Source organism: Carcharhinus amblyrhynchos, chromosome X (assembly GCF_965287045.1).
Source record: "Carcharhinus amblyrhynchos chromosome X, sCarAmb.v2.hapA, whole genome shotgun sequence".
Classification (NCBI taxonomy): domain Eukaryota; kingdom Metazoa; phylum Chordata; class Chondrichthyes; order Carcharhiniformes; family Carcharhinidae; genus Carcharhinus; species Carcharhinus amblyrhynchos.
Window position 1 is genome coordinate 13,768,443 of NC_137359.1, and position 26,673 is coordinate 13,795,115.

A 26,673-nucleotide genomic window follows, 5' to 3' on the forward strand; every position below is an offset into this window, starting at 1 on the left:
TTTGTATATGGCTCTGCAATGGATATTACAGAAATAAGGAAAATGTGCAGTGGTAGAATACAAAAATCGATACCTACACCAGTGCCGTATTTATTCAAATAGCCAAAAAGTTTGGGGTAACATTTTAGGCTAGTAAAACTATTGTTAAGTTCCAGGAAGAGCAAAAAGAAAATTAAGCTTCCCTCCTCCTTCTGATCCCTTCCTTTCACAAAAAGGTATATACTGGAGTCTTCATCTTAAATAATGTACTGCTGCAGCTCAATTTTCATTGTCAAAAAAACTCCAAACAAATTAACTATTCTCTCCTGAAGGCAGATTTACACAGTGATGCAATTTCAAGCACTATCAGCAGTTCTTGTACCTCTCCCAAGTGGATATATGTCATGCCTAAATCTTGATGCACGCACACTCTAATTGGTGCCATGCTCATAAGCAGGCTCTCATTGGTGCGCGTTCATTCCAATATTGCAAAAGCGTTCCCCCTAGAATGGTTCAAGATTTGTTCTGTAAATTGCAACCCTCACCTGAGTGGTTTACTTGACAGTGCGCTAGCAGGTGAAAGAGGTGCTGGGATTTCTGCTTCAGCGCTCTGGTTACTACTGGAACCTCCAACTGTTCTCTTTGTCCAGGCATTTTCTTTAGGTGGTGGGGCAGGTACAATCTTTAGTGGAAGCTGGTCTGGTTTAGTTGTTTTGGACACTGGTGACTGTGGTTCTTCCTCCTTGCTGAACATATCATTGTCCAATGACTTCTCACTCTCTCTCCTAACTGTAGCTTGATTAGATAGAAAAACACTCGGATCAAAAAAAATTAATAGCTTGACACTAACCTTGGAGTTCCAAAAATGAATGTTCATTTTACTCTTAAGTTAATATTTCTCCACAGTCAATCAATATGCTTTGCAGTATATCATTTTCTGTTTGACTGAAATAGCATAATGGTGGCAGAGAGAAAAAAAGACAAGCAGCAAATCATGTATAAAGGCAGAGACTATGTTCTGTAGAATGCAAATTTATTGCATTGTAACCTCGGAATATGGAATGGGCAAATATTTATTTCAAGAGGAATGAGACTGAGACTATCTCCCTTTCTCAACATCCTTGATTTCCGCTTGGTCATTTAAGTATGGCCATCTTATCATACACTGCAACAAATGTTGGATGCCTGGTTCTACCATTTTCTGCCAACATCACAGACAAGCAATTCTAAGCTGTAGTGTCCTATTGAAGGAACCTTCCAGGTATGGTCTTTGCACATCAATAAAATTGTCACATTTACATCTCAAACAAAGTAAAACATGACAGTCGTGACATGTTCGAGAGCAATTTCCTTTATAAAACTGTCACAAAAGCCAAAGCTTTACCTATGTGGCTTTGCAATTGCATTCTTCTATCTTTGAAGTCCCAAAACAGTTAGGAAGCATGTACAAAGAAACAGCAGAGGATCAGTTTCAGAGAACATAATATTAACATTAGCTGAAGTGTAGCAATTGTCCTGTGCAGATCATGTTAATCATTGTAATGGCCAGTTTTGTTTTTTTACTAGTTAATGTTATGGTGAAGTGGACAATTGTCTGTTCAGACAACAAGAATCAAAAGTTGCAAAATATTCAATTTTTTAAAATAAGCAGTTCATAATTGGTTTAAGTTATATTGACAATTTTAACATGAGACATGTTCATCCTTCATGACTTTATCAAGTTTGACATTGTGGCAAACTGGCAGTGGAATAAAATTGGGTCTATAAATGTTTGAATCAAACAGAAAACATGCAATGGTTTCATACTTTGTTTGCTGGTTAGATCACAGTTGGGAAAACTGAGAATTTTGTTACAACTGGTCACAAAGTTGCTAATCATTAAAACCACTTAAAAGTGTGCTGCTTCTGATTACACCAGATCCCAAATCAGTTACCTTGTTTAAGTGACTGGAACACAAGTTTGTTATATTGTTAACTGCAACATATTATTCTCCAACTACACAATATATTCAAACTTTATTCTGTTGGTTACGTATTATACAAACTAGGGCAGAGATTCCCAAACTGGGGAGTGTGAAGAGGTTATCATGGTGTCATGAGGACAATGTCAGGTCTGACAAATGTGAGTTAGGTACATTACCAACCAAATTTGCAGACATCCAGAAATGTCTGCAAATCTGAGAACCTTGTTGCTGTTTCTCTGCAGCTGGGGGTAGGGCTGTCAGTGGGAGCCACATGTGGTCATTAGGATCTGTAATCTAAAAGGTGACAACCACCAGGGAATAGTTGTGAGTTCAAGCTCATGGGTGGGGATCTGCATGGTAAGCACCTAAGCAGCTGAACCTCCTCCTCTGAGACTGAACAGCAACAATAGCTGGGAGAGCAATCACAAAGGCCAGGAACACTGAAGACTTGATGAAGTGCCAGAAGCAGCAGTGCTTCTGCATTTCTACCTGCTGCCGATGTGGGCAACAGTTGGTGAGTATCCCCTCATGACTGGGATGCTTTCAAAGCACACAAAATCCAGTAATAATCAACATAAGCATATGTCTCAGGAGTGAGCTAGATGCCAAGACAAGTCATGACAATTTGTTTTGCACAAGGTGGGGAGGGGAGGTATTTTAAATATGTCCATTTTGTTGCACTACAATCATCTTCCAGAGATTAAGCCTTGCCTGGTCCTGTGCTTGAATATGCAAAAGAAAGAAAAATACAGGGTTGAGCATCCTTTATCCAAAACCCTTGGGGCTGATTGTGTTTTGGATTTCAGATAATTTCGGGCTTCTGATATCCCATCTTGGCCCAGATCCACTTGCATAACAATAGCCTAGGCTGGCTATAGTCTGAAGTAAACAAAATGGCTAGAGAAGTAAATTGTATCACAAATAATAAATTAGGTATCTGCAATAAATTTATTTTTGACATGTTCACCACAAAAATCACAAGGTAAACCATGCAAACAACTAGACTTTGTGCTAAAGGTTGATGAGGTTCAGATCTACAGATAAAAGGATGCATTGACCTACAAGTTCAATACAAAAAAAAGCCAGGGAAGCCTACTCTGGGGCTTACTTTTTGGGAACTTCAAGCTCCAGGCTCCTAAAAGGCAGGCCCCAGGGAGGAAAATATATCTTACGGATTTTCAGCAGCAAATGCACAATTGTTTGGATTAGTTTCAAGTACTTCCATGCATTGTATAAATTTTCATGTTTCGGAAAGATTTTTATTACAATATTCTGCTGCTGGCTAAAGCATTTAAGAAAATAATTTTGTTACCTCACTGCTTTCCACCTGTCTTTCCTGTTTTATAGGTAAAAACTCTTCTTAAATCAATAGTTTTTGCACCTGCTTGCTACTTGTTCATGGTTATGATTCTATACTCGGTAATAAGTTTGTCAACTAGCTGAAACTGTGACACATGCACATTGAATAATTGACAAAATTACTTGTAATAACGTAGTCAAGTTTGATAAATACACATTAAACAGAAGGCTTCTTTATAGAGTCATTATTCAAGTTTTACACAGCAATGGGCAAATTTTTAATTACCTAGAGCAGCAAATTTTAAAAATGTATGAATTTATTAGCTTTAGAACTACCAATCTTATCCAACAGCTTAAAAGCAGAAAATTCAAAATAACTCTTGCTTAATTGTCAACCACGCCACCGTTTAAATACCCAGTACAAAATCTTACCTCGCCCTGCAGAAGCACTGGTATCAGGCGGCTGTGAAGAATCACTAGCAGTCCTTGGACGCTCCAGCTGATCCTCACTGCGCCAGCTTGGATGCCTACATTGAACCAAGATATATCATTAAATGGCACCAACAATCAGGATTTATATGTTGATTAACAGAAAAATTAGTTATCACTCGAAAGTCAACAGAAAACGTTTCCAAATAATTCAGGGTGTCAACCCAGACACTGCTCTTTGGAAACACGTGTAAAGAATGTAAACTGGGCATTTCTTCTACACTGCTTTAAAATTAACTTATGAGTCAAAATTTCACAATTTTTTGCTGAAGGAAGAATTGCAATCTTTTACAAACACTATTTTCTTTGCCTTAGGCCATATCACATGTAGACGCAAAAGTATTTAAATAATAGGAGTGACAAAAACATTACAAAATGTTCTGTCCACCACAAGGAAGAATTTACAAGCATCCAGTGGAACAGAAGAGTAATTTACAACCAAGTTAATCTGTGATGAAACAGGGTTCTCACTTGCTGCTTATGCTCTCAAAATTTCTTTTGAATCACAATAAGTTATCAAGTAATTAAAGCAAATGGAACACTGGCCTAATTGCAAGGGGGAATCAAATATAAAAATAGAGCAGTATTGCAACAACTGTATATGGCTTTGATGAGACTGCACTACAGTACTACATACAGTTTCAGGCTCCTTATTTAAGGAAGGATATACTTGCACTGGATGCAGTTCAGAGAAGGTTCACTCAACTGATTTGGGTTCATTTTACGAGGAAAGGGTTGAGCAGGTTTGGCCTGTACTCATTGGAGTTTAGAAGAATGAGAAGTGACTTTATTGAAACGCATCAGATCCTAAAGGGCTTGACAGGGTTGATGCTGGGAGGAGGTTTCATGGGGAATATCTAGAACTACACAACACAACTTAAGAAATAAGATGTTTCCCATTTAAGAGACAAGAGGAGGAGAAATGCTTTTCCAGAGAGCAGTGGAAGCTGGATCAAGGCCAAGTTAGACAGTTTTGGATGCTGACAGGAAAGTCGGGTGCATCACTTAGGTGATCAATCATTTACAGTCCATTAACAAGGGGCCGAGACTATAGGCATATAAAAGCAACATATTTTACTAGTTATGGCACCATGCTAATTGAGGCTACAGAGATTGGTCAAGTGAAATAAATCGTTATGGACAACTGGATCATCATGATGACTTTAGGCCAGATGCAACACATGTGAAAGACCTTATTATTTTCCCCCCAGCATATTACCAACTCAACTATATATTACCTAAACATACTTCCACGTGCCCTGCACAGCTTCTGTACTGTGGTAATCCACTTGAAAACTTTGTCAATCTAATCTTAAAACATAGAACCATAGAATTCCTAATGCAGAAAGATGTTACCAGTTCACTGAGTCTGCATCGTCTCTCCGAAAGACCATCCCACCAAAGCGCTCCCCTCTGCACTATTTCCCCCATAACCCCGTGTATTTACCATGGCTGATCTATCTAACCTACGCCTTTGGACTGTGAAAAGGAAGTGGGGCACCCGGAGGAAATGCCACTGTCTCCGCACAGTATTCGTGTAATGCTTTTAGTCTTAATATATCCATTGGTTGGATTCTTCAATTGCCACATCTATTTATCTGCATAAAATTAAAGATCTTTAATACTAAAAAGCTTTCATTTCTGCAAAACTTGAATTATAAAATGTTAAGATAAGTGTTGCATACAGATATATTCTATAAAGTATTAAAATTCAAAATATGGATCAGATGATTAGGTTGCCTTGTATGGCACTACAAATGTACAAGCTGCGGTCAATGGTGGAGATATTGCAATTTAAACTTTTTGAAGACTTTAAGCAAATTAGTGTCAGTTCAACTTCTGGCATTAAACAGCTAAATAGCCTCAAGACTACTTGCAAGCATAGTTATCAAGAACTTGTAAAACTGTAGGCTGTGTCTGAATGAACAACAAATGCTGCAAAAATTTGAAATAGGTAAAATAATGTCTTCAAGTGGCATAAAGTGCTTCTGACTGCATACTTACATGTTGAACTTCCACAGAAGTTTGCATGGTGAGCAACGCTTTCAGCAGAGGGAATAAAATTGCACTTTGCTAAAATGCATTTCAGTGCAATAACCACATACCACTAGCTCTTCCTAGATCTTGGCAATTTGAATGAAATACATGCACATTCAATTTTTGACCAGTTTAATTCACCCTGAAAAGAGCTTGGGCCCACTTGGACTGGCTCACCTTTCCCTTGGCTGCTTAACCCCTTTAATCCCCCTTTCTTGATCCTCTATTTGCCGCTGATACTTTTCTTGCTCTTTTTTCAATCGCTCCTCAACCTCTCGTTCTTTAGCTGTTGTATCTACTGGCTTGGCAGCCCCAAATATGGATGCAGATCTCCCAGATGACTGTGCAGGCGGTGCTCGGACAACCTCCTCTTTTGGAATGCTGCGAGGTTTGAGGTTCAGTTTAGGTCTCTGCATAGGACCTATTGATACAATTTCATAAGACAAAGTGGTTAACACTGCACAATTTCAAATTCACTCAGGCAACTAGGAGACGAAGCAGTATTGCGGGGAGATGTTTTTCAGCTGATTTGCCGAGCAACATCAAATTGCTAATGCATGCAGCATCAGCAGAGTTGCAGTGAAAAGTGTCAGTATGGTGTGGCTTTTAGCATGTGATAAAAGACAATACAGTTGGGACAGGAATCACAGGATGAAGTGCAGTAGCTCCAAGTTGCTGAATCATAACTTTGTGCACAATGCTTGGAAACCATTCTGCACCAAAAATCGAGATGTCAGCATTCAACATGGCAGAAGTGAATGTGGTAAGTTAATGGACTGATGACATTAGCGCAAACACCTAACACCTACCTGTAAAATGACACATGCAGGTAAGTTCAACATTTAGTGTTAGCAGCAGTTTATCATTATTGGGAAAAGACTCAAAAAGCAACGTGAGCTATTCCAAGGACGTTTCAAAGTTTTGTTTTGGATGAAAACATTTCCTTTACTAAGAAATCATCTACCTCTATCTTCATGCCTCATTTCATCTCTTGAGCCATAGTCACTTCTCCTTTCATCTCTTCTATCAAAGCGGTCAAATCCATCATTGTATCGGTCACTGTAACGATCACCACCACCTCGGAAATCGTCACTCCGCTTGTCATCATAATTATCTCTTCTGAAGCCACTGCCAAATACACGCCGGGAGCCTAGAAAACAATTCACTCTGCTGAGACATTTCACAATCGCTGACAAACAAGTCAGCACTTGTAGAAGTTTATTTCCACATAACTTACCTGCATAATGCATCCAATTCACTCAGTCCTTAGTGGAAACTGTAATACTTCTTGCATATTTTATTAATCTCAGTAGGACACTTCTTCAGAATGCCTCTTTTGCTGGTAAACTTTGATCATGATTTACGCAATCTGCTTCACTTATGGAACAACACCCAATATTTCAAAGCTATTGCATAAGATTTATTAAAAAGGCCATGGTCCCGAGGAACACAAAATATAACCACCTATTTTTATGCCATTGCTCGGTCTTGCACTGTTAACAGTAGCAGAGCTGGAGAATCACACCAGTGTGAATTCTGCCTATAATACGAAGTCGGAGTTTACATAAGCATAAACTAGATGGCAATAAAAGGCCCCAGCTCTGAGAACAAACTAATGGTCCACTTTACGAACCAAAACATACCTATAACAGTTGTACTCTTAGAACAATAGCAGTATCCCACTGCAGCAAGTTAGCAATAGGGAGAAATTAGTCAGAATTTGCTCAGCAGTAGCAAAAAAAATCTACTGGCTCTGGTGTTTTCTTTAAAAAAGAGTGGACTTCTGTCAAATCTCTCAATTTTACACAGCATAGATTGACAGAAAACTAACCTCACATCCAACCACTTTAGGGTTGCAGGATGCAAGAGCACATTTCTATAGACTATCACAAGGCTACTACATACACTACTAACTGGCATGAACAAAGACCTCCATTAAAGCTATACTGCTTATAAATAATTTTGGAATGGTCAGTAACTGAGAGGACCCAGAAGGTGCATCCAAGTGCTCTAACTAAATCAAACTTTCTGCTAGAATCTGAAGAGTCCAGCGCAAAGAGAAAGATATGAAAACATAACTGAAAATGAACTAAAAATGAGAGGGGATAATACATGGCAATTATCTTGAGTCTTTAAGGAAGGGGGCATGGTCATTATGTCAACAGAGTAGAATAAAAATGTGATTCCCCAGAACTAATCAAAAGCAACTTTTCTTTTCAAGTTCTTGCAATATGTTGGAGTGCTTCAAGACGACTGAACGATCACTTCAGATCCAACTAACAGAGGCAGATCCTTGCTGATATATCCTCAGGTGATATCCTGTAGCTACAGTGAATTGTTCTTGTGAAGTCAAACAGGGAAAAAAAGAGCCTCCCACAGTTCAAATTTGGATATTTAAATATGGTTCTAGTCTGTACCTTATTTTAAAAGTTTTGAAAAGTAAAACATACAGCAAACTGCACTTAGAGTGCAGTGACCTTCAGTCTTGAGCACTGCAGCCAATTTCTGGCTCAAATTTGACTGCTATTTAAAAACCAAACTCAATGTGATTGCACATGCAAACCATCTTTCCTCCAAGTGTTCAAAAGCATATGTTGCGGTTTGCTTTGCTCCAGTCCCAGGCTTTACTATAATACACTTGGCTGCACGAGGAAATGATTATGTACTAGCACTGTACTATCTGGTTCAGAAATCGGAAAGCAATAGTACAATACCATTTGATGGACATTGCTTATGGAAAATTTACACAGAATGTTTATATAAAAAAAAATTCTGAGTATATTTACCCTTAAAGTCTTCATAAATTACGCAGTCAATTCAGAAGGCACTGCAAGTTAGACTACCCCTTCCAGTGTGCATGATGGAGCTAGCCACACACAGCAATACACAAATTGGAGCATTTATATAATAACCAACAAAAACATATCAGAGTTCCTTTCAAATGATTTACTGTACAATGCTTACTTACCTGGGATGCTTATTAAAATTTCCACTTAAACAGAATATTGTTAAGCTTTAAGAAAGCAGAGTAGTTTTTTTTTTAAATGAAAAGACGTGACCAGTACTTTCATGATATTAATATGCTGCCAAAGTGGATGGGCATAGTCTTAATTTTGATTGAGTGCACTTGCTCAGCCAACAGCCAAGGTGATTGTTTCTTCAATATTTTGGGTGCACAGCAACATACTGGGAGAGCAAGTGTTTCATTGTTCATTCTGTAGCTGTGGCACGAGTAAACTCACCTCTGTCATACCCACGATCCCTGAAGCCATCATCCCTGTATCTATCTCCATCCCGACGAAGACCATCCCGGTCACGGGACTCATAACGGTCCCTGGTTCCTGCAAATCCAGAAGTCGAAAATGTTGAGCACTTCAAGAAACTGTATACATGAGAATGCTCACCTTTAAAATGTGAAAACAGAATCAATGGAGATGAATGATCTTGTATGAAAAATCTAAGTGATATATAATGTCTCAAACTTGAGCTTCTACATGACATGCATGTGTAAGCCATGCTTGGTGTTGTACACGCAATAGTGAATTAGGTGATTAGTAGTAATAGCACATCATACATCTATCCTGAAATTGATTCGTAAGGAGCAGTGATGCATTGAATATTGGCAAATATTGCCAATACTAAGTAGATGAGTCCCAACTGCAGCATATGCAATCATTTTAATTTCTTAGGAAACAAGCTTTACAAATCGAGTGTGTCCATGCGCGTGGAGGGGGTTGGATGAGAGAAAGAATACATGTGAAAATCTAATAGACATTAAAATAAAGCTACTGATAGAGATATGCTAACTGTGTTTGAGCAGTTAAAAGAACTGTGCAGAGGCAGTTCCATGGAGCTGAACAGAGTAAAGGTGATGCTGAATAGCGTAACTAATGTTAACAGCTATGAAGTGATTGAAGAAAGATAAAGTGCCATGATTTCAGTGCTCAAGGTTGTTATTCTTGACTTTTGCCAGAGGAGTCGCAATGCTGGGAGCAGACCTAAAACTCAATTGGACAGCTGCAAACAACAGGTGAAACAAAAAGCAGAATTATACAAGCACTGAGCGTTCAGCCAGCTTGGTGAAGGCAAGAAGTTAGAGATAAGACAGTAAATATGAGGGCAGAAGGGTCAAGGATGTCCAAAGAAAAAGGGCCATTAATTGTCATCTAAGATTGAGTAGTTAAGCACTCAGGAAGGAAAAGCTGTGGGGTGATGGAACAAGAAAGGAAGACAAGATAATCAATAAGCCAGGATGTCACTAGGCTCTCTTCCATTGTAAAGGAAAGGATATGTTGGCATTGTATTTCTTGCATTCCTCAGATTGAATGTACCTGTGACTATCTTCTGCTGATTCAGACTCAGTGGAAGCATCAAATCTGTGGGACTTTTGGACCTTCAAGTACAAAAGCCCTTTTCACAGGTATAATAAGCTGCTTTCAGAGAACCAGCATATAACCTTGACATTTTGTTTTAATCCTTCAGGTTTTGCAAAGCATTTCCTAAAATAACTCTTAATGTCTGAGGAATGCAGGATGAAACTGGGCACTATTACACCAAGCCATCACATGACAGAAGTTGAAATTTGCTGCAAGTTTGCAAATCCTGCACTGTTAGGACATTTTGATTACCTTGTATACAACTCTTGCTATAGAAAATGGCAGCACTGTACCAATGCGGAGGAACTTCATTCTGTAGTTCAATGCATCTTTGGCTTGAAACCTTTTTCTCTTTCTAATGCCATGCCAACTCCACTCAACTGGCATCATTAATAAATGTTGCCAACTGCTCATCTGAAATGTCACTTGATCACATACAAAATACTAGAGATGCTTCAATCTAATTTCTGCAACACACACTGCCTTGACTTAAAGATGGCAGATGATGAAAAAATTCAACGCATGAGTCAGCAAAACAAACCTCAAGCAGATTATAAATAACAGAACCAAAAGCCTGAATTAATACCAGTCATCTTGTTACTGCATAATATTCAACATTTAGCTGAGAATGTGGTACAGAAAGCCTGACTTGAAAGGATGTATACAGGTGGCAAATAGAAATTAGATAACCATCAGGTTCTAAAGAACAGTCCAGCTAAACACTGTTCACACAATGGGGAAGAAGGGGTTTCAGAGCCAGAAGGTTTGGTTTGGCTCAACTATTATGTTGTTTTACACGTTACCTTTATCCTTCCAACTACAGGTGTATTTTTCCATTGTAATCTCACCTTTTCTGCAAAAACATTTGTATATTTTGTTGATGTCGTGGTGAGTGATGTCACTATTAAATGCTCACAGGATACACTCCCATGCCCCAGTTCTAACCTAGAGTGATTTTTTTTTTACATAATTGTACTTCTCCATGCCAGCCATCAATATGGCTTTAGCATGAAATTGTCAGATTATATTGAATTGTATGCAGGGGCTGATGCTTAGCTGGAATTTCACACAAGACCCTGACAGCAGGGTAAGGAGAAGATTTTTCTACAATCTAATGCCCAGCAGGACAGGGGAAAAAGGGCAAAATGCTAACCTATTACCTCAGCCTGTAAAAATCTAATGAACTCACTGTCCCCAAATGAATCTTCCATCCTTCTTAATGGATAATCATCGTTGCTGTTAGTCGTTGGCCTAGCTCTCCAATCAGACTCCATCTCTGCGTCACGAATTCTGTCCCGATCTCCTCCCCTGCCCGATTCTCTTTCTGAATTCAAAGTGGAGATGGAAACCATTTTGTTAAAGTCAAGCCAATCAAAAATTTTCAGAATTGTACTTTTATTTACACTCTACATTCAGCGGTCCAGTGAGCCATGAAGTACAAACATTTCTAGATCAGTCCTTTGCTCACTGGCCAAGTCCAAAGGAGCAAGTGCACAATTACAGTAAGTTAGTTAATCGATAGAGTATTTGATTCAAGGATGTTCAAAACTTTCATAGAATGGTTCAAGATAAACACCATAATGTGAAATTTCCATTTTGTGACCTGCTCTGAAGAAATACTGGTAAAAATACAAGTCACATCAAAAAAGCAAAAGTGACACCAGAAAGCAGACTGGAAGAGTTTTTCTGGGCAATTAAAATATATTTACTTTCAAAATCTCAAAAGAAAAAATATATTTACTTTTAAAATCTCAACAGAAAAAAGTGTCATAAAAGGAAAGTGTCACAGTTAGCAGATAAATGGCACTATATATCTCATCATCATTTCTGCTGCTTATAAATCTAAATGCAAGTTATTCAAACAAACTCCTGTCGGTACTTGTAATCTCAATGCAGGTTCTGGCATACTCTCTCATGGAACATACAAAATATTTCAATATCTGTCACCACAAACCACACCTTTTTCTTGAGCTTGATCAGCAATATCCACCCTGATTCTTCGGTTCTGCAACATCTAGGTGCAAGAATGAAACGATCATAAGAAATAGAAAGATTGTAACATGGTGCTAAAGGCATAAAAATAGGATGATTGATTGTAAAGCATATGGACTGGAAATTGCCCATCACAAACATGATCTTGCAAAATTTGAGAAATCATTCATTTTGGGCAAATCACAATCAACACAGATTGGGCTCAAAACAAGCTCTCATGCCTAAAAATGGGGAGGAAAAGACCCTAATTAATGAGAATTAGTTCTAATTAATACAGGCTAGAGCAACACAGAAGCTAGCAGCTAACAAAGAATGAAACTGGATGGGGGAAAAAGTGGAGAATGTAATAAAGAGGAGACAGAAGGAATCTGTATAGGAAAATCCTAAAGTTCTGGACTTGTTCACAGGCCTCAAAAGAAGAGAATAAGGACTGAGGTATTCAAAATTGTATTCAAGAGCATCATGCAGCCAAGGGCATAAAAAATCTTAATGATAAATAGAAAACTGAGAGTTGTGGGGCATGCCAGAGCAAGGGACATAAAGAGATAAGCTTCTGAAAATGGAAGAATGTTCTTATGTAAGAATGTTCTTATGTAAGAATGTAGGTCATGGGAGAGTTTGAGAAATTAAGACTCCAAACTGAGACCCAAGATATAAACGCAAGTCATCTCAGGATTATTTGGATTGGAGCTGAACAGTGAGAGACATGACTAGGGAGGATTTCAGAGTCCTACAATAATGGGACAAGTTCTGAGGTAGAGAAAGCTATACAGGAGAGGGGTCATCTACAGGAACTGAATGGCTACAGTAAAACAAGCCATGAGGCCTCGCTGAACTTCATACAGTAAGATAACCAGCAAAAGAAGTCTTTCCATGCCATTATTTTTAAGTAATCGTAAGAACTGGAAATGATGACAAGGATTAGCAATTTTTAGAAGAAGGCATAGATGATAAACCAAGAAACTCCAGTTCAGTCTGTCTAACAATTGTTGTGGGTGCCCTAGGTGTCCTGAAAAGCCAATATAAAAATGGTTCAAGGGAGTCAACATGGATTTCTTTTGGAGCTCTCTGTCAAAGTTGGCATTGTGAATTCTGGGTGGCACGGCACTTGGCACTGCTGCCTCAGCACCAAGGATCCCAGGTTTGAATTTGTCTTGGGTGACCGTTTGTGTGGAGTTTGCACGTTCTCCCTATGTCTGCATGGGTTTCCTCTAGATGCTCCAGTTTCCCCTCTCAGTACAAAGAGGTGCAGGTGAGGTGGATTGGCCATGCTAAATTGCCGCTTAGTGTCAGGGGGACTAGCAGGGTAAATAGGTGGGATTACAAGAAATAGGGCCTGGGTGGGATTGTTGTCGGTGCAGGTTGGATGGGCCAAATGGCCCTCTTTTTACACTGCAGGGATTCTATGATGTATTCTGATTTCAGCAAAATGCCATGCCACATGAGAACTTAGCTCACAAAATAGCAAGGTATGGACCACAAGAAGAGCTCAATGTAGAATGAAAATGTCCTAAAATCTGAGAAAACAAAGGGCAATTGTGAATGGAGCTGACTGATATGGTGGGGGAGGGTGTGCTCTGTTCAAAAGCAGGTTTCTTGCCTCACTGCCTGATGATGCTTCATCCTGAACCATCTTTCTTGGAAGTTGTCAGTGATAACTTGTCAATGCCTTCAACACTCAGGAGCAGGGCAAAAAGGCAGGTTCAGAGTCTATCTCAGTCAGAACAGGAATCAAACCTATGCTGTTGGCATTATTTTGAACCACACATTAGCCATCTAGGCAAATGAGCGAACCAGCTTTCTACCTCCACTGTTTATGTATGACAGTAAACAATGACTGGAGCTGACATCAAGGCATTTTCCATGACAGGTTGGTTAAAAGGCATTTGGTAACCGAGAGTATTGTGCAATTCTGAAAGCTTCGATACAAAAATAGTCAGTACATCAAGACACTGGGTGGTAACTTCTGGAGACTAAACATCTGAGGTTTAGTGAAAAGACCGATTTTTATAATACAATATTTCATCCAAGAGAAATTCATATGCAAAAAGGCTGAAAACGTTTACTCTACCTCTTCATTGAGACTCAAAGCATTCATCAGTGATTCCACATCATCAAACTCAGCATAACCGAATCCCTTCAATCTGTCCTGGTTGGTGGACTCTCTTGGCAAACGCACTGCACTGATCTTTGGGAGGCCAAAAGAAACAACAAATTATACATCTGGCATATTACACAAGTTGCAGTTCACCTTGGATTGAATTTCATGCAACAGAAAAATATGTGAAGTTTATTGCTTCTTCCCTTCCCCCTAAAAGGTATGGAATCCTTGCTGGAATTGGCTCTTGCTCAGATTGATTCTAACAGCATAAACTGTATACTGGTCTCATTTACTTACATTCATTCCATGGAAGAACTTTCTGATGGAATCCTCAGACACATCATAAGGCAAATTGCCCAGAAAAGCGGTGTAGGGTGGCTGCTTTGGAATTCGGTTCATATCAACATCTGGTGCCCGAGCAGCACGAGGTGCTGTTGGCAGCAAAGCCCGGTTAATGGTAGGCTTATAAATATCCTCTTCCATACCAGGCCAGGCAGTGGAAACTATCAAAGACAATCAAAGCATTGATTAAATCAATGAAATCAATTAAACCTCCAGTGGCCTGAACTTATATCAAAGAAATAAGATGCTCAAAGCAAGCATAGGACCAAAGCAAGTGGTGCGGGGGTTATCTGCTAGATTCAGTGATGACAAAAATGGAATTTTGACTATATTGAATTTTTAACTCGCTGTCAAAGGCAAAGCCACAAGCTCGGAGGTTAGAAAGGCTGGGTCAGGTGCATATCTTCAGACATGCTATTTTGTTTTCCCTAAAAACACGCAGTTAAATGGCTGCAGTTTTCATACTGCATGATTGGCACCATCAGCTACTGTTAAAGATTAACTACAAGCTAATATTGACACGGTGGAGGTAACCTCTTGTTTCAATATAGCTTTAAAAGGATCTTGAATGACAAAGTCTGACTTGATGCAAATGGTAAGTTTCCTCGGCAGTCCACACAGGTCATTTCGAAAAGCTTTGCTCACGGAACAGCATCTCTTCTTTTGACTGAACACGTTACAGCCTTTTGGAGCTCAATTTTACGTTGTAACCTCAATCTCCATTTTGCTTCCTTTTTCTTTATTGCTCATTTTCCAACCACCCCCTTGTTTCTCTCAATTTTCCTTATTTTTGCTCGTGGGCAGCAGCTATTAGTGATTCTGGCATTCATAGATCCTCAAGACATCTCCTGTCACTTTACTTTTCCATTGACCTTGCACCATGTACCCATTCATTTAAATCACTTGTTTTCCAGCATTCGACAGATCTTCCTTTTTGTTTCTTCCCCACGTTCTCTCTTGCTTAAGCCTATAACACTGCTAACTTTTCCCAGTTCTGACTGAAAGCAGTCATGGTTTCTCTTTCTACAACTCGAGTCAGACCTGAATATTTACAGAATTTTCTGTTTTGGTTTAGAAAAGTTCTGCATCGTGCCAATCAACAGGGAAGCTAAACCAGTTCAAAGCCATGTTTCACAGTACAAAAAGTGAGTTTGTGTTCAAGCATTTGCTCAGACAGCAAGTGGCATTATTTGATGCAACATGAAGAATTGTGGTGTGAGATTTATCACTTCATATACATAATGGCCACTTACCCATTTTGTTTCAATAAACCATCTGTTGTTGAGCCTAAATTGCAACCTTATAGCACATACATTCAGTCCACCTTTGTAATGCAGCAAATAACATTTGCGCCACACAAGCACTGGGTGATGACCATGATCTAACAATCAGCCATTGACGTTCAGTGACATTACCTTTGCTAGATCATCCATCAACATCCATGGGGTCAACCATGGACCAGAAATTGAACTGAAGGGGGTCAACGTGGTGCAAGCATAGGAAAGCTGTGTTTCCATGAGCTCTGGCGCTATTAGCCCATCACCCTTTCATCCACCGAGTTTGCACAGCTTGTACCTACCTAATCCTGGAGTGATATCATATGATATCCCTAGGAGATTTCTGGTTAAATGTTGGTGACAAAAATGACGAGAAATATGAAGAAAATCGTCAAAAGAGAGTGGTCAGAAGTAACTGGGGTGGAGCCAGCTCCTCAAGATGGCAAATTAGTGAGCGAACAGGCTCTCAATCCGGCATTTTTGAAAGCATTACAACAGACTGCTAATATTATTAAGGTCATTGATGAGAAACTCCGTCTATTAGCGCAAAATATCAGTGTTTATAGTACAGAATTGCAGAATACTGGCAAAAGGCTCGATGAAGCGAAGGATAGAATTGTTATTGTTGAAAATGCAGCTTCCTCAGCTGAGGCTTTCTACGTTTGGAACCAAGCAGGGTTGCCCATTAATTGTTTGCAATAGTTATTGAGCCCCTAGCAGAGGCAATTAGACACAATCCTTTGGTACATGGAGTGTCCAGTGGTGGAAAGCAACATATCATCATCTTATATGTGGAAGACATGTTGCTATTAAGGCGCATGTCTGTGTTCCTGCTATTATTGTGCCCTTGGGAAGACTTAGATGGTCCCCCCCCTCAGGGTATCTTCATTACTCCCTCGTTCTAAGTTATATAAGGCAATCCCCTCTCCCTCATTCTAAACCCCCCCAACCCCCCCGCTTTCTGCTAAGGTCTTCAAGGAAATCAATGGAGTGTTTAGTTATTTTATATGGAACAAAAAGAGATTTTGCTTAAAACTGACCAAATTGCAGCCTCCTAGTTCAAAGGGGGCATTGAGGGGTGCTGAATAGTAAGACGTATCAATTAGTCTCTCATCTTCAATAAATACGAGAGTGTCTAAGAAGGGACTTCACCTCCATTTGGCTTGTTATCAAAACTGAGTACTCCTTACAAGTTCTATTGTTTAAGGATTTCAAGACTGTATCTGACAAATGTGAGAATCCAAAAATCAATAACATTGAGAGGTCTATTGGAAGGAAGATTAATTTGACTTCTGCCCTCTCTCCTGTTCAGGGTAACCCAGATTTCCCAACAGGTCTTGCTGACCATGGTTTTGATATTTGGAAGGTTCGGGGAATCATTAGGTGAGGTGACATGTTTAGCGATGCCTCCATGTTACCTTTTGAGCAACTGTGTCAACAATATGAAATCCTGAGATACTCCTTTTTCAGATATTTACAACTCAGAGACTTTATCCGTAATAAGGCATCACTGCATCTTGATGCAGGTGGCTCCCTGGTGGAAAAAATCCTGACAGCTACGGAACCAAAGCAATTCAGTGAGTATTATGGCACATTATGTTTCAGAACCTGTGTGAATATACTAGGAGGCTCTGTGATCCTGGGAAAATGTCAACAGAATCTCCGTCTGCAACAGAACGAAGACTCAAATTAAAAAAATTACACCAAGCTTAAGACACAGGATGTACCCCGCTATATTTGGGGTGGCACAGTGGTTAGTACTGCTGTCTCACAGTGCTAGTGACCCGAGTTCAATTCTGGCCTTGGGTCACTGTGTGGAGTTTGCACGTTCTCCTTGCATGGGTTTCTTCTGGGGTGCTTCAGTTTCCTCACATAGTCCAAAAATGTGCAGGTTAAGTGCATTGGCCATGCTAAATTGCCCCTAGTGTCAGGGGGATTGGCAGGTAAATGTGGTGTTACGGGGGTGGGGCCTGGGTGGGATGGTGGTTGGTGCAGACTTGATGGAACAAATGGCCTCCTTCTGCACTGTAGGGATTCTATGATTTTTGATTCCATATCCTCACTGTGCCAAAAATGAAAATTGGCAAGAGGCAACCACACACATTGGCTGGAATTCTCTGGCCGTTCATGTCCCGCTGCCAGCGAGGATGGAGAATTTGGCACTCAGTCAAATCTCCATTCACTGCAGCAGGACCAGAGAATCCTGTTGACATGAATGGCTGGAAAATTCCACCAATCATATCTAATTCAGTGTCAAAATTAAATCCTACTGGTTGGCATACTTAGAGCTTGAGAAGACATCAGATAGGGTCTTAAGAATTTGATCCTTCGTACTTGATTCCCAGACAAAAAGTTAATCGACACCGATGAGAAAAGGCTGTACAATATGTAACACTTGCAGCATGAAAGAATATCGTTTGCGGCTGGAATAGCGATAAGTCTCCTTTTGTTCAGAATTGGCATAAAATTATGGAATGCAACCCAACGTAATTCCGAACCTGTATACTTTGATCCAAATTGGATGCATTCCAGAAAGTATTGCGCCCCTATCTAAAATATACAGGTTCTGTAATGTCTGACTTACTCCCACAAGGTGTTTTGGAAGCCACGTAGCATTGCCTCTAACATACTATATGTGAGGAAATGCATCACTTTGCAATGTTTCCATTGCTTTATCCTCTTTTCCCCCATCCTATTATTTGTATATGTGGAATCGCCGGGTTTACTGAACGAACTATGTTGGCTTCGTCCTGTCTTTTTCTATATTTGTACATGGAGAAATGATCAAACTGTACCATACCATTTTTGAGGGTGTCACATTATTTGTAACAATTGAAAAACTTTCAATAAAAATATATTTTTAAAAAAGTGAATTGAACCATCCACAAGAAGTCAGAGACTGGGAATTCTGCAGCAAGTAACTCATCATCTAACTCCCCAAAGCCTGTCCAGAGACAAGGCACAAGTCAGGAGTGTGCTGGAATGCTCTGTGCTTGTCTGGATGAGGGCAGCTTCAACAGCACTCAACAACATCCAAGATAAAGCAGCCTGCTTCACTGGCACCCCATTCACCATCTTAAACATTCACTTCCTCCAGTGCAATGTTGCTGCAGTGTTTACCATCTATAATTTATTCACCAAGGCTCCTTCCAAACCCACGACCTCCGCCACCTAGGACAAGTGCAGCAGGTGCATGGGAACACCACCATCCGTAAGATCCCTTCAAAGCCACTCACCATCCTGACTTGGAACTATATCACCACTCCTTCACCATTACTCGATTTGAAATCCCTCCTAACAGAAGGTTTACCCACACTAAATGGGCTGTAAGGATTCAAGGTGGTTGCTCACCACCACCTTAACAAGAGCAATTAGAAATGCGCAGCACATGTTGGTCTTGCTGATGATGTTCACATTTCCATGAAATAATTAAAAACTTACTGCTACATGCATTTTCCACTCAGCTGTTGAATTACCCATATTATAGGTTAGAAATTACATTTGTTGAATGCTTACCTTCACTATCCAAGTCATCGGTCTCATCTGCCCAGCTGACAGGCTTTGAGGGAATGTAGAACTGAGTAGGCCCACCACTATCCTCTGCCAGAAAATCAGTCAGGGTAAGAGTTTTTCCCTTTTTCTGCTTCTTCTTCCCTATACATTTGGAGTTAGAATTGTTAATGTCTTTAGAACACAGATTTAACATTAATACACTATATCAAGTATGTTCATTGCTTATTCATTAAAACAGACCCTGGGTTGACATCCTGATTGCTCCTTCTCTCCCCAAATTGCACCCTTTTCACCACCAATGAACTGTGTGCACAGAACCTCCTTATAATTCTGAGTTCAAGACAAAAATAAAAATTCAATCCCAAAATACTGAGTATTGGAGCACTGATTAAACTAATACTCCCGTGAAAATTGCTTTCCTTTGGTAACAAGGTTACCTTCCTAACCAGACAAATTTTACAGCAAGGCTACAGTGCTTCAAATTGCAGCGAGAAAGCAAAACATAGAAAGGTTAGTGCAGAAAAAAAGCCAGCAGCCACTGCAACTCTCTGCCAAAAGAAACAAAAAAGAAACTACCACTCATTGTGGTCCCACTTTCCAGCACCTGGACTGTGGCCTTGCAGGTTACAGCAGTTGGCGCAGCTCCAGGTGCTTTTTAATCAAGTGAAGCGTTTCAGCCTCAACCGCCCAATTCGGAGTGAAAACGTTTTCCCTCGTGTCACCTCTAATCTTTCTACCAATCACCTTAACCATGCCCCTTGGTAACTGCCCCTTCAGCTATGGGAAATAAGTCTTTCCTCTCTACCCTATCTCGGACCCTCGATTAGGTCACCCCTTCACCTCTGCTAGTCTAAGGAAAACAACCCTAGCCTATCCAACCTTGCCGCATTGCTGCAATTTTCAAATTCTGGTATAATTCTTGTAAATTTCCTTTTCACTTTCTCTCTCGAGCATTAAGCCCCTATATCCTTTTTATAATGTACACAACACTTGAGCCATGACCTAACCAGCGTTTTATATAGTTCCATCATTACATCTCTGCTTTTGTATTCAATACCTTGCCCAATAAAGGAAAATAATTTATATGCCTCTTTGACCACCTGCCCTGCCACCTTAAAGGACCCATGAACAAGCAAGCTAAGGTCGCTCACTTTCTCAACACACTCAACATCTTCCCTGTTATTGAGTATTCCCTTGCTTTGCTTGCACTTCCCAATATATTACCTCAAGACTTCTCCTGATTGACTTCCATTTGCCACATCTCTGCTTACACCCTGACATTTGAGTACTGTGGAACACCACGAGAAGCTGTTTTCTGTTTGTAAAAGCGTCCATCAACCATTATCCTTTTTTTCCTGAGTCAATTTTGGATCTGACCTGCTACCTTCCCCTGTATCGCATGAGATCTCATTTTTCTGACCAGCCTGCCATATGGGACCTTAACAAATGCCTTACTGAAATCCATTTAGTCAACCCACTGTACTATGTCAATCCTCCTGGTTACTTAAGTTAGGAAGACACGATCTTCCCCTAACAAAAGCATGCTGACCATTCCTAATCAATCTGTACTTTGGTGACAGATTTTACTGTCCCTCAGCATTTGTTTCCAATAATTTGTCCACCAGTGAAGTCAGACTGACAGATCTATAGGTTTTCTCATCTATCCCTTGCACCCGTTTTAAAAACACAGCACAAAAAAGGTCAATAGTCACAAATCTTGCAATAAATGTAATCAGCCTTTTGACAAAAAGTACTTAATTGTGAAGAATGTTTAAGGAGATAAAGGCAGACCAGCAGTTATAGAATGACAAGAGCTTTTAGAGTCAAGTTCTGAAAATATCCACCACATTCGACCGGCAAATGCAAGCCCTGGAGAGATAGCAAACCAGTCATTTTTAACCTATAGATATTTCCCCAGCATATTGCTCGAGATCAATTAATATCTAAATGAACATAGTTTATTACACCAACTGGGACATGTGTCATTAAAGACAGATACAATACATTCTGCATCAAATGGCACAATACCCTCTCTGTATAAAATAGCATATTCTGTGAATTACCATGAATTACATAGGAGACCTGTGTAAAAATTTATACACACAATATGCACTCTACCCAATATTCTCAATGGTTTGCACTGCATACTCCTGGTCATTATTTTATCCTTCCCAAGAACATATGTTATATCACTATCTCTTTATAGGGTCAGACAATTATGAAAATCTTGCAAGTAACAGAATTTGGTCATGGAAGGCAAGTCTGTAGCAATGGAAAATTCCAGGACAATGCAGAAGTGAACAAAGATAAGAGAATTCTTATGCCTTTCCTCCCCTCGTGTACAGAAGCCAGAATCACCACCCCACCCACTTTTCTGAGAAATCTGTTTCTGCTTTACCACAGGTTTAAGCCAAGCTTCTAAAGTTGAAGCAGCCACTTTACAGTCACTTCAGAAGGAAAAATCCCCAGTCAGAGAGATTAAAGTGTAAACTGGGCACGGCATACAGTAAAACCACAGGACACACAAGTATCGCTTTCCTAGTTCGGCTGGTTTTTTTCTCCCTGGGGAACTAATGCTGATTTTCCTCACACAGATGCATGCCGAAGAATACATTATTTTCCCCTTCTCTGGGTTCACAGGTAACAGCAGACCAGAAGTAACTTGCTAAGCAGCATGATTCGTTCACAAACTTGGCAGAGTTTCAGCAGCTTGACTTTGTGGCAGCTCTGGCTTCTTGACTAGAGGCTGTTACACTCCCGTCACATGGAACACTTCTCCAAAATCAGACTAGACCATAGGAGCAAAGATGGTAGGACAAGTGTCTCTGGAAAAAAACCTTTTCATTATACCTCAAGTCAAGCTGCTTTCAGCTCACATATACAGACTTCACAGCAAGCAAGGACAGAAATGCACAATAATTTAGAACAGATCACAAAATAAGGACACAAAGAATTCAGCAAGTTAAGATTTTTTGTTTAAAAATTGAGCAGTGTGGAAGAACGAATTAACCTGACTCAAAATTAGTTCTGCCACAAAACCAACCAACAGTATACCTGTAACACATGCAACTGAGATGGTTCGATACTACCTCGAACATTACAGCTAAAAGATATTTTAGTCTCCACACACAATTCTGAGAAATTTCATCCTTTTAAAGTTTTTTAAAAAACTGATTTCAAAAACATAACCCATAACCTTTTTGGGAGCTGGTGATGTAACCCAGGTTTTTCCTCCCATCCTGTGGAATATTGCTTGCACTTATGTAAATTATTAAAAGAATTTGAGCCAAAAGCTTAATATTGAGGCTCCAGGGATAAACTAAACTAAGCTATAGCTTTAAAAGAAATGAGATAATCTATTTGGTCAGTAACAGTAAATTTGACCAGTGAATATTTGTTTTACACTGGTCACATCCAAGGCTACTGAATTGTTCTTTTAGTATATTTAACAGATTTACAAAAAAAGTAATCCAAAAGATTGCAACATGTGAGCACAGTTGCCAGCAATCATCAGGAATATGTTTCAACTGAGGCACAAGGTCACTTCTTAATGTGAGATGGGTAACTAGAGGATACAGATTTAAAATAATTAGCAAAAGAAATAGAAGGATAATTGGGTGAGTTTTTTTGCTAGAAAATTGTTAAAACCTGAAATGCACTATCGAAGGGGTGACATTTCAAAAGGTAACTGGACATAAAGAAATCAAATGTGCAAGGTTACGGGGAAAAATGCTCTCAAGTGGGGTTAAATTAGGCAACTCGTTCAAAGAGCTGGAAAGGACACAATGAGCCCAATATCTTCCTTCTGTGCTGTAAGAATCCACAGTTCCATAGTAAATGGATAGGCCTCATCAACCCTCTTAATAATTTTCATTTTGATTAGTGTGCAGAAGGATCTAGATAGGCTGGGCGAATGGGCCAGGAAATGGCAAATGGAATTTAATGTTGGCAAGTGTGAGGTGGTCCACTTTGGTAGGAAGAATGGTAGGAAGGACTATTACTTACGTGGCGAAAAACTGCAGCAGGCGACGGTGCAGCGGGACCTCGGGGTCCTTGTGCATGAGTCGCATAAACCCAGCTTGCAGGTGCAGCAGGTGGTCAGGAAGGCGAATGGGATGCTGGCCTTCATAGCGAGGGGGATTGAATATAAAAGTAGGGAGGTCTTGCTGCAGCTGTATAGGGCATTGGTGAGGCCGCAGCTGGAGTACTGTGTGCAGTTTTGGGCGCCGCACCTGCGCAAGGATATTTTGGCCCTGGAGGGAGTGCAGAGGAGGTTTACTAGGCTGATACCGGAGTTGAGGGGATTGAGCTATGAGGAGAGGCTGAATAAAGTAGGCTTGTACTCGTTAGAGTTTAGAAGAATGAGGGGAGATCTCGTTGAGACGTATAAGATGATGAATGGGATGGATAGGATAGAGGTGGAGAGACTCTTCCCGCTCAAAAAAGACAGTAGGACTAGGGGGCACAGCCTCAAGATAAAGGGGAGGCGGTTTAGAACGGAGTTGAGGAGGAACTTCTTCACTCAAAGGGTGGTGAATCTCTGGAATTCTCTGCCCGTTGAAGTGGTGGAGGCTGCCTCGCTAAATATTTTTAAGAAGCGGGTTGATGGGTTCTTGATAAGAGAGGGGATTAAGGGTTATGGGGAGAGGGCGGGAAAGTGGAACTGAGCCACAACAGATCAGCCATGATCTTATTGAATGGCGGGGCAGGCTCGAAGGGCTAGATGGCCTACTCCTGCTCCTATTTCTTATGTTCTTATGTTCTTATGTGTCCAATTTTGCTGAATACTCTCAGATGTTTTCCTGTGTTAAAAGGCACAATCTAAAAGTAGTAATGGTTCACAAAGGTCACAATACGGTAAAGTGGTAGCTGGCGTATTTTAAATTAACGCATTCAAGCATTCCCAAGACATACACTCAAATTACTCAACTGAAGCAAGTGAGGAGACATGTGCTTGAGGGCTCAGCAAAAAAAAGTGTTTGGGAACCTTGGGCAAGATATCAACACGCTTCCTGGGTTCCGTAAACTCTTGAAACCAGCCGCAGAAAATCTTTAGCGTTAGCCACTTTTAATTTGTGCAATATAGCCTCAAGCTCCAATCATCAATAACTTGAGAATATTTTAGCACTGGAACTTGAAGTTAGATGAGGCAATAGAAGCCATGTGTACATGAAGTGTTAAATCACAAAGTTTTACACAAGCATTACCTGTTTCCTTGTCAAAATCAGCTACAGACGTTCCCAAAGTGTGATTGCAAACCCAAAAGGGATCACAGATAGAATGAGGGTGGCAAGCTGCCTCTCTTCTGAGGCAGCAATGGCAATCGTGGAGAGGACTATCCAGTCCGGAGGTTTTGGCAGGACAGCCCTGAGCCCACTGGGTCGATGCCATCAAATAGCAAGGGGCAGATGGCAAGACCAAAGTGCTCTTTAACCTTAGAAAAGATGTTCAGCAACAAGTGTTAAGCAGGCCTAGGACGTTTGTGTGCTGACTTGCTGCAGAGACCAGCAAGTGTAACTTACTGAATGACTGCCATGGACAGAATGCAGGAAAAACTAGGAAGTCTGGAGAACTTGGCTGAAACTTCAATGGTCAGCAACTGTCACGTTATGCTCCATATCTGTTCAAAAGCACTCCACTTACCCTGGGTTGGGAGGAGCACGACTCCATGTTCAATTGTTACTTACCATGGGAATTAAGTTCATTTTATTGCAAAGCTGCACTGCATGCAGCAGAATCCACACTAAAACTGTCCTAGAGGCTGCAATGAATATTATTGTGTTATCTGAAATCCGCAGCAGAAAACTGAATTTTATTTGACTTGTAATGCCAGGAAGTATACAAATAACATTATTAAGTACTTGTAAAAAAACAAAGAAGTTGACCTACAAACACACAAACTTTAATAACTATATCTTGATTATTACTATGCTGCTTTGTTATTGTGAGGGTCACGTTGGAAAATATTTTGGGAATCACTGAGCTGATACATTATACATATTGCAGAGCCATCTTTTATTAATGCATCAGTGTAGATAACACGTTGCAAAATGTTTAGCATTCTAATTTTGAGGTGTCCCTGCAGAAGGTGCTTGTCCTGGCAACTCCCCAGTTTTGCACCACTCTGGTGACTCTTCTGCTGCTTGGAGAATAAGCACAGTCACAAGAATACTCATCATTCAAAACAGGTCTGTGAAAATTGCAGTAACGTAAAGCTTTTCAGCAATCTTGTACAGTTAGAAATTTAAAAACTGCAAGTTGAGATTTGTGTTAACAATATTCCAAATATAAAACAGACAGCTATATGCAGCCTGTTCCCAAACAAAGCAAATCAACAAAGACACAGAGACATTAGAAATCAGAAATAAAGCTCGTTTCCACTCGTCCTGAATCTCTCAGCACAAGTGCAACTAGCCTATTAAAAAAAACATTCATTTGAGTTTGGAATTAACTGACTAGTCAGCTCAAAGTATCCTAATTCAATGCAAGACTCTAAAACATTAACTATTACAATTAATATATATCAATACTTCTAGAGATCAAACAATTGAATTTGTTGGAATGCAGGTTTTCAATAGATCATTAACATTCTTGGTCAGCAATCATCTGGATGCAGCAGTTTATTCAATCGCTTTCCTTTGTTTTCAAACATTCTCTGTAAGATGCAAGTTTTTCTCAAATTCTATACATATTTCAGTTATATCAAATATAATAGTGAACCAGAAACACACATTTATCTACTTCATTAACTAGTCACTGTTCAAACTACAACTGCTTTAGCCATTCAGGATCATTTCTGAAGATACATAATGTTTTGCATGACTTTCAAAATGAAATATTAAAATAACATGGTAGAGATGGGATCTTTCCCTCATTTTATAATAATGATCTGCCCAAAGTAATGCAATTTGATCCTGGGTTGTCAATTTTTTAAAAAGTTGTTCAGGAATGCTCAAAATGAACACAGTAGGGCCCCAGAAATGCTGCATGCTTTTAATACTTACCATTGAAGATTGTCAGAACTAAAACGTTTAAGTATGCACAATTTTTAATTGCTCTGAATAAAAAGTTATAAAATAATACAAAAAGGTTAACATTTCACAAGTACTTGCATTTGTACATAAAAAGGTAATGCGCAAAAACTTCAAGGAAGGAACTTCACAGATGCATAAGCAAACACAACTGGACATGGAGTCAAAAGAGGGCTGATAAAAATCAAGGTCAATTTTAAAAGAGAGACAGGTGGTTGCTATGTAGAAAATAGCACTTGAATATGTGAAAACATGACCACAACAGAAAGAAAG

General features: G+C 39.8%; 2 protein-coding genes across 4 annotated transcripts in view; one reads left to right on the forward strand and one right to left on the reverse strand.

The window, feature by feature from the left end:
• LOC145361987 (uncharacterized) overlaps positions 1-9,000 on the forward strand; it is a 25,717-nt gene extending 16,717 nt beyond the window's left edge. The window contains exon 4 of the mRNA XM_080217990.1: positions 7,990-9,000. Coding sequence (XP_080074116.1) covers positions 7,990-8,048 — 59 coding nt within the window. The 3' untranslated portion in view covers positions 8,049-9,000. The remainder of the gene's footprint in view (positions 1-7,989) is intronic.
• Positions 1-26,673, reverse strand: part of eif4ba (eukaryotic translation initiation factor 4Ba) — a 41,695-nt gene that overhangs the window by 8,655 nt on the left and 6,367 nt on the right. The window contains exons 2-12 of one of the 3 annotated variants that reach the window (XM_080217985.1): positions 19,373-19,510; positions 14,535-14,740; positions 14,208-14,324; positions 12,104-12,158; positions 11,334-11,468; positions 9,011-9,109; positions 6,733-6,918; positions 5,946-6,189; positions 3,675-3,769; positions 1,364-1,393; positions 525-774 (exon numbers count right to left, since the gene is read on the reverse strand). In XM_080217985.1, coding sequence (XP_080074111.1) covers positions 525-774; positions 1,364-1,393; positions 3,675-3,769; positions 5,946-6,189; positions 6,733-6,918; positions 9,011-9,109; positions 11,334-11,468; positions 12,104-12,158; positions 14,208-14,324; positions 14,535-14,740; positions 19,373-19,510 — 1,555 coding nt within the window. The remainder of the gene's footprint in view (positions 1-524; positions 775-1,363; positions 1,394-3,674; positions 3,770-5,945; positions 6,190-6,732; positions 6,919-9,010; positions 9,110-11,333; positions 11,469-12,103; positions 12,159-14,207; positions 14,325-14,534; positions 14,741-19,372; positions 19,511-26,673) is intronic. The other 2 variants (XM_080217987.1, XM_080217986.1) reach the window with 2 other exon arrangements.